The sequence below is a fragment of the Mizuhopecten yessoensis genome, unplaced genomic scaffold (assembly GCF_002113885.1).
Source record: "Mizuhopecten yessoensis strain PY_sf001 unplaced genomic scaffold, ASM211388v2 scaffold6135_1, whole genome shotgun sequence".
Taxonomy (NCBI): domain Eukaryota; kingdom Metazoa; phylum Mollusca; class Bivalvia; order Pectinida; family Pectinidae; genus Mizuhopecten; species Mizuhopecten yessoensis.
The window spans coordinates 2,514,649-2,523,027 of record NW_018406397.1 but is presented as its reverse complement, the minus strand read 5'-3'; the positions used below and the strand labels follow the sequence as shown (position 1 = coordinate 2,523,027).

General features: G+C 34.8%; 2 protein-coding genes across 7 annotated transcripts in view; one reads left to right on the top strand and one right to left on the bottom strand.

Moving 5' to 3' along the window:
- Positions 1-782: 782 nt before the first annotated feature.
- On the bottom strand, positions 783-7,630 carry LOC110451603 (protein AMN1 homolog). Its single transcript, XM_021499724.1, has 7 exons — positions 7,563-7,630; positions 4,823-4,955; positions 4,157-4,301; positions 3,151-3,368; positions 2,296-2,352; positions 1,511-1,622; positions 783-1,329 (listed from the first exon to the last, which is right to left on the bottom strand). The coding sequence occupies exons 1-7, from the start codon at positions 7,613-7,615 to the stop codon at positions 1,250-1,252; spliced, it is 798 nt and encodes a 265-aa protein (XP_021355399.1). The 5' UTR covers positions 7,616-7,630; the 3' UTR covers positions 783-1,249.
- Positions 7,631-7,676: 46 nt separating this feature from the next.
- LOC110451586 (ADP-ribosylation factor GTPase-activating protein 2-like) overlaps positions 7,677-8,379 on the top strand; it is a 28,698-nt gene continuing 27,995 nt past the window's right edge. For all 6 annotated transcript variants that reach the window (XM_021499702.1, XM_021499700.1, XM_021499701.1 and 3 more), the window contains exon 1: positions 7,677-7,791. In XM_021499702.1, coding sequence (XP_021355377.1) covers positions 7,720-7,791 — 72 coding nt within the window. In that variant the 5' untranslated portion in view covers positions 7,677-7,719. The remainder of the gene's footprint in view (positions 7,792-8,379) is intronic.

Here is an 8,379-nt window from a genome sequence, read left to right as displayed (position 1 = left end):
CCACTAAGGAAATTTTTGCAAAGGAAAAAAATCTCAAATTGGTTCAATATAATGAGAATAATATTATGTCAACATACTGGAAAAATCTAGTCTAGTTAAGTATAATGAGATTTATATTGAGTATAATGAGAATTATGATGAGTCAGTATATTTATGAGAAATAAAGTTCATTTTATAACCAATAATTTATTGAAAAAAACTGTTTCTGATCATTGTCAACTATGACGTCATGTCTTTTGGTCTAATTATGACATCATCCCGAACCTCTTTTGACATTTACACAATTGAAAAGATAAATTTATCTGGTTGCATATGACAAAAAAATCTTTTACATGGACATATTCACTGCGTAGCACAGATATTATTAAATAAAGGTTCATGTGGCTCCTGAGTCCAAATGTCAGCACAGTCCATCATACTATATTTACCATCATATGGCATTGCCACTACCAAATTCAGTTGGCAATCATATAGGCTATGAATGCCATGGACCGATTGTTATAATTGTAACGTTGGATACCACTGAACCTCCCAAGCGATGGCTGTTCTATTCATTGAACAAGCATACACGATACATACATTATTTTTATTAAATGTTGAATAATAGTAAATGTAATTGAGTTTTCTATGAGATGAAGAGATTCCAAAAATGGTAAATATAAGCATTGAACTGCTTTCAGTTGGAGTTCATAGGAAAAATGAATTCCAACTGGACAAACGCACATCCAACATGAAGCGTTAGCACGCTTCATTGAATTTGCCTTTGTCTAGTTTGCATTCATATTGCCTATGAATGCCAACTGAAAGCAGTTCAATACTTAAAAAAAACACTTGATCTGTGTCTAGTTAAAGTCCAATCTAATTAATCTAAATCAGGTCTTTCAAGACTGCTTTCTTACCTACGGCTCTCTCAGCGTAGGTAAGGAAGCAGTCTTGAGTGGTCTGATTCTAATTAGATTGGTTAATGTCAAGTCCAGTTACATCGGGTGCATTGTACAGAGATACAAGTCACTCCATTTAAGTTGATTCAATTTTTGGCACTATTGGTCACCTAGCTGTTTCACTTGTCAGTAAAGCTGACTACTACCCAATGACCAGCTATCCCACTGGTCTGTTGTTGTCCAAATGTGCTGAGATAACTTAGCTCATTCACCCTTGCAATTACATAAAGGACTATTCCAACCTTTGAATTGGAAGAGTTCAAATGTGTCTTTAGGGGTGAATGAATTAAGGCTTTCATTTCTAATGGTCAGTAGACAGTCCATGTGACCTGTTTCATCGGTTCTGCTCTGTCAATGGTTAGTTGTTCTAATGCTTCTCTTGATTGATCTGAAATAAAATGCAGAAACCCATAATGTAATACATGTATGTACAAATATAGGACAATTTTTTTTTTTTTAAAACAATTGTAGCAATTCAACTGACGATCATATGTAGTCTTAGTTGTGTGTAAAGGGAGGTAATTCAAGCAGAAAATGGAGCTCAAAAGTTAAAACCGATTGTATTTTACCTGTGATTTTGGGACAGCCATGGAATAGAAGGATGGAGATCTGTGGACAGAACTGTAGCACCCCTTCTACAGCCTCATCTGTAAGGTTTACACAGCCATCCATGTGCACCTCCTGTGTAGTCAATAGTGGATTTAGTACATCAATAGGTTTATGTAGATCAAGTATTACACGTCTATGTGCACCTCATGTAAAGTCAATGTGTCAAAGTCCTTTCTTTCTTTTTTTTGTTAATTACATAACCCATATTCCCACTTTTTGGCCCACTCCTCTGTTCCTCTTCATTTATACTTTGGTTTGAATTCCCAAGGGTGGTACATGTTTGAATAAGATTAAAATCCTTTCACTCATACTCAATGAGTAGTCTTTTAAAGATACATCCTTAACTTACACAACACTGAATTCATTTCGGCCAGGGCTGTTCCATGACAAGTTACAGCAAAACCCATTCAGCTCTTCTGAACTAGTAGTCTAACGTAGGAAAAGTTGGATACAACGAGAAGCAAGGATGGACGATGGACAGACAATGGATGCTAAGCCAGGTGAACTAATTTTAGTGTGAAGTTTTTTGTCCATCTTTTTCACATACCAAGTACATATATATAGTAATCAGATGAGTTTCGGTCAAGTTCTGAAAAGCAGTGAGTCATTCTATGTAAACTTAATGAATTTTCAATTTCAACAAGTCAAATTTAAAAAAATGTGAGCAACTGACACAAGACTCACAGATAAATAAAACACTGCATGAGTTAACAAAATTGAAGCAGTTAACATTTTGCTATATTACCTTCAATGTCTTGGCACAGCTTCCACTGACTAGCCCAACCACACCATTATCCGTCACCTGTTGATGGAAATTATCTCATATCAGCTCATCTGTTTATAGTTCATCTTGGCCAACTATCCACTAAAACAAACTTCTACATATACAATATCTACTTTTCGAATACTCTTGCTCTTGATTAAAACAAATTACCAAGGTATATATTTTACACTCATTATACTTCTGCCTTTTTTGTCATCATCGATTATCTATGATATTGTATGAGTACACTGATTTAATAAAAACAAAAAAGGGTTAACTAATACTACTATAGATTTTTAGTTTAGTACTGAGAAAGAAAACAAAAGAAATGCCAGCAGTCTGTTTTGTCTTATTGTGAAACTCTCTAACCGAGACATGTATAAGCAAAGAAGTATATTTGTATTAGCAACAGTATTATAATATCATTTATCAATTCTCAAGAAAGTCTACATCATTGTCAAGAAAAAGAAAAGAAAAAAAAACATGCAATACCACAATGATCACATAATGACATATACCTATATCTTTTCAAATCTAGCACTAGGAAATTAATAAATTGTGGCAGGTTTTAATTATATATAAGATTATGATCGCCATCTAGCTAAATTGCTCTAGAGGGAATTTCCATTAAGTTCAATCAGTAGAGTGGCAGACTGGGAAGCTTGGGGTTGCTGGTTGGAGATGGAAGTACACCAATCTCTTTCCTGTTATAAATTATTAACATTGAATTATTAACTGATCCAAACTCCAGGTTAATTTTTCCGGGAATGTTTGAACTGTCTTCAAACCAAAAATAACTAATCAGGTGAATATTAATGTAGATCTGATGCAGTATACCTTTGTTTTGGAGAAGTTAACACTTTTGAGGAAGTGGGAGTTTTCTCCGAGCGCCAAAAGTGACCTGTCTGTGAGGAGGTGACATCCCCCAACGTTGAGCAGTCTGAGTTGTGGACAGGACTTGGACAGAGCGATGACTGCCTCGTCTGTCAGGTTGATACACCTACGAACGTAGACTGTCTGAAGCTGTGTACAGGTGTGTGTTACATTCAGGATACCTGCATGTTAACACAAGTTATTCTCAGCTAATTAGTGTTATGATTAATTAGTAGTACATGCATCATACAAAATATCGTCGGTTCAATATTTTTTACTTTCATTAGTACATGGATATTTTCATCATATGATATCAATATGGTCAGTCATAATCATTAATATTTTGTGAAATCATTCTGACCAATTATTTTTAAGGGAGTAATGTCCCTTTTAAAAATCTAATTCCTTCTACAGCTTCCATCCATTTTTGTAAAACTGCACAGATTGATATAAACAACACACTGTGAAATTGACCGCATATGCTTATTTTTCAATCCAGCTATTTTTACAGGAGTGATGCCCCTTTTATGTAATATCTTTAGCAAACATTGTTTATTCTGAATTTCTTATACATTATGTCCAGAATAATGCAATAACATAATATAATATACTTTTTAACAGACATTTATGAAACTTGCACAATATTCTAATCATTCCATTTTAATCGTGTTGACAAAAATAAGTGTTTGTTAAAATTTAACGATTACAGCAATTAATTGTTAATCAATTGTAATGAAGTTTAATGATCTAACAGCTTAAAAATTCTTCAATTAATTGTAACTTTAATTGTTTTTTTCTGGATCATAGTAGAAAGATTGTTAGTATCTCCAAACTCACAGTTCCTTATAACAGACTTAGTTTTGCAGACAACTATAGGAAAGGAAAACATTGGAATATATATACTGTATAGAATTCTTCTGTAAGTCAGCACTGCTTAACCCAGAATCTCAGCCATAATTGTTTTAATTACCTTCGGATGAAATATTGCCGCGGGATAATTTTGCTGAGTTGAGATCTATTTTTTTCAACTGTAAACATTTTGAGAGATGCTGCAACCCAGCATCTGAAACTTCACATTCGCTCAGGTCCAACACCTTCAGTTTCTCATGTAACACCTGCAGAAAAAAATATCTGTTCATGAACTAATACAGGACAGTAGAAATTCAGGTCCTCAAACAATAACTAAGGGATTGTTGGTCATCATGTTATTCTCTCTTGATTTGATTAATTTTTTATTACTAAGTGATCTTTTAAGACAACCAAGGATGAGATAGCTATAATAACCAATAATAATGAATAACTAGCCTTGCTCACTCTTAAATTTGCGAAGAATCATTTGTCACACTCGACTTACTATGATGCTGCTAAGCATCATTAAGTTCATGTTCAGTCAAAATTTACAAAATAGTCTTCACCTGTTCTTAAAGAACTGGAAACAAATCTGAAGTATTATCCAAGTGCTACTGGCATGATATTTTTTACCAAAATCCAAGTAGCCTGTTTATATTCAATTCAAGAAATGAACATCTTTCAATTTACTTGATAGTCAACAACATTCAATATTTCAGTTCTAACAATTTTGGTTTTTTATTTCAAGTCCTAGAGATCAAGGAATTTGGTGAAAATGAATACAAACCTTTGATATGTTTGTGTCTGTGATTAGGCCTCTTTTTGACATTAAATAAACACATTTGTCCTTGAGATGGCCCGGCAATGTCTCCAAACCTTCTATCGAGGTCGCTAGATTACTCACCAGACATTGCACACACCTGTGATGAAAAACAGACTGTCTCATTGTACTTAGCATCTCAAAGCATCATTACTAATTTTGGTGAATGTTGCAGATGAGCCAAGAGAATTACTCAAATATGTGAGGCCTATATATTTGTCTACTACCTAGGTAAATATCATATATACACAAATTTCATCTAGTTCAACTCAACACTTAAATTTGCTCAAAATAAATCAATTTTGATCAGAATGGCATAACTGCCAAGTTTGCAGCTATGAAATGAGGGTCATGGATCGTCAAAATGCAGGTAAAGTCTGCAAATTGCAGTTTATTTGTATATTCATGAGGTTGACGTCAGCCACGTGCCGAGACCGCTGGGGTGTGATTAGCTAAAATTACCAGCCAACCAACACTGCATGTCTCAGCATGTGGCTGACGTCAACTTCATGAACAAAAAACGTGGCCCTATATGACTTTGAAAAACTTTGAAACTCTGAAATGATGTGTGTTTTTGGAGGAAACGAAGATCACGTCCGCGGAAGTAGAATACATTTTACGTGCATATAGGAGGTTTTCAAAAGAAAAATTATCCATCTTTCCAACGGTACTAAGCATTTTTACGTCAACTAGAAATGTTGTTTTTGATGCAAGAAAGTTAGGTGGGATCAACAAAATCAATATGTTACTTTATATGCAGTCTGAGAGTTTCGTCGGTAGGGATTGGCCAAACCACCAGCCCTCTTCTGCAAGTAGCAATTAATTTAAATAAAACATGTTAAAATTTGTCAATTGAATTATTCAAAATCATTACACATTTGACTAAAATCCTATTTACATTCCATTTTTTATGTTGTGTCAGATTTTTATTAGTATAAGTTATATACCAGTACATGTCAATCAATTATATTAATGTACGTTAATGTCCGAGAGTTTGGTCGGTAGGGATTGGCCCAACCACCAGCTCTTTGGCAGGTAACATTTTAAGTTAATACTATATATCTTTGATTGTTAAAATTCCAATATATTGTTAATGTCTTCATATTTTATATCATTCAATTACCAGCATTATTTTATTGATGATAGCCTATGGCACATGTAACATTTTTATATCTATTTTTTTTTTTATAAAAGAACTGTCTTACAGTCTCATCAAATTATCAATATATACTATATAATTATGTTACTATTTTATGAATTGAATTGATTTATTTAGATATAAGGGACCCCACTGGAATTAAGTCACAGCGTGGCTTTATGGGTCATCCCAGGTAAAGGCCTAAATTAATCTAATCCAATCCAGTTTTAACACCTGACTGATTACTAGTTCTATGGCATAAATAACTTGTAAAAATAAGATCTCATTCTGTGATAATATATATATATATATATATGTCCAATCTGCAAAATGTGATATATGTGTATTATTTGCCTTTTACTGAATAAATATTATCATTATTATAAAAAGCTATATTAAAACTGATGCTGCACAAAAAATCACGCCACATGCTCACAAACTAAGAAACCATAAAAAATGGTTAAGTATATACACAAATGCCAATATGGCACAAGTTAAATCCGCTAATATACTCTGTAGTATAAATTAAAACCATGATTTGACAAGCATTGAGTAAGTCATACATTGTGTAAATAAGATTTGTTTGTTTGTTTGTTTGTTTGATTTTGTTTAACGTCCTATTAACAGCTAAGGTCATTTAAGGATGGCCTCCCCTGTGTGCAAGATGCATGCTTGTAGTGTATGTGTGTGTATTTTGGGAGGCTGCGATATGTTCGTGTTCCTCTCCTTGTGATAGCGCGGAACTGATGCCGACTTTATAGTGCTACCTCACTGAGACATACTGCCGAAGACACCCTGAGCAGGACGCCTCACCCGGTCACATTATACTGACAACGGGCGAATCAGTCGTCCCACTCCTAATTTGCTGAGCATTAAGTTGGAGTAGAAACTACCATTTTTAAAGACTTTGGTATGTCTCGGCCAGGGGACAGAAACCAAAGCCTTCCTCACAGGGGCGAACGCTCAACAAATGGCCAAAAGTGAGGCATTGTGAAGGGAGACATTAGGAAGAAGAAAGTTATTTAGAAAGGAGAGAAAAGATAAGGTCCCAAATTAAGTCGCCTCTTACGATCATGCAATTGGGGCAGCAGGTACAATTCTTACGCTCTACCTGCAGGGACGTGTGTCAATAAGAGCACTAAGCAAAAAATGAAAGGAAGTAAAAGCATAGAAGCATCATCAGGTATCACAAGACATGGTTAAAATTAAAGTGCAAAAGTGATAAAATGGTTGGCATGAACATCAAGACTAATTACATATGGCGCAGGAACACAATTGGCCGTCCCAAGTGTGCAGCAGAGGCATGCACATAACAGGTAAATCATACCAGCAAGGCCATCATTCATCAACTCAAGATTCAAGAAGCTTTATTTAACGTCGCATATACATGTAACATAATAACATTAGCACTGTAGTGCTATTCTTGCGACAACAAGAATGATGTTGATTGCATGGTTAAAAGAAGGAGACATTGCAACTTGCAGTATATCTATCTGACTAGTTATTTTAACATGATATTTACTCCGTGGACGCATGTTCTGACCCAACGACACCTGTGGATACACTCACCTATCTAGCAGTGTTGTGACTTTTCCGTATGGCATGATGCAAAATGCCGCCATATTGTTTATAGTAGTTACTCGTCAACCAATGAAATCTAGGCAAAACGTCGACTCCGTTCCTCATACTTTAGCGATCATGTGACTCATAAGAAAACGTCACCAAAATGGCAGATCAACCGACGAAGTCAGATATCCAAACAATTTTCAAGAGATTGCGATCTATACCTACAAATAAGGTAAGTTTTGTTTTCATGGACAAAGACACGAATGTCAGTTATTAATCGGAGTGCACAGAAATGTGTTAACATCCAAAGAAGTTGTTAATACAACATGTTTATTTACCACATATGCCGTGTCGGTATTTCCAAAAACTTTCAATAACATGTGTTAAAAGTTGACAGCTTGAGAATTATTCCGTAACTCGTTTATTTAAAACCAACAACAGTATCTGCCTGTTCAATTTTGATTAATTTTAACATGCCGGAACTGGGATACTGACGATTTTACATATATCTATACCCCCCCCCCGGACAGACGCCAATAATATCAACACAAAAATTGAAAAGTGCACAGCACTTAAAAATTGAATGAATGGGGGCCAAAGTTGATGTGGTTCTGAAATGACACATTTCTGTCAGAAATTGTTAATGTGTCACAATGTTGTTTTCAATGGTCATATCATCAAGATTATAGTTTACTACACAGCCAATCATTGACGGGGGATTTTCATATTATTTTGGGTCGAAATTTGGAAAGTCCTCGGAAGAACAAGAACAATAATGAAAAAATTGTGAGATGTTAATAATGTTATAAATGGGGGGGGG

What these genes read in the sequence shown, in the direction of transcription:
- LOC110451603 (XM_021499724.1), bottom strand. Translation starts at nt 7,615, where the DNA reads ATGGCGGCATTTTGCATCATGCCATACGGAAAAGTCACAACACTGCTA. An exon ending in CGGCAATATTTCATCCGAAG is followed by an intron (nt 3,369 to 4,156) that starts GTAATTAAAACA and finishes GTTAACATGCAG; the next exon opens with GTATCCTGAATGTAACACAC. An exon ending in TTAACTTCTCCAAAACAAAG is followed by an intron (nt 2,353 to 3,150) that starts GTATACTGCATC and finishes TTCCATCAACAG; the next exon opens with GTGACGGATAATGGTGTGGT.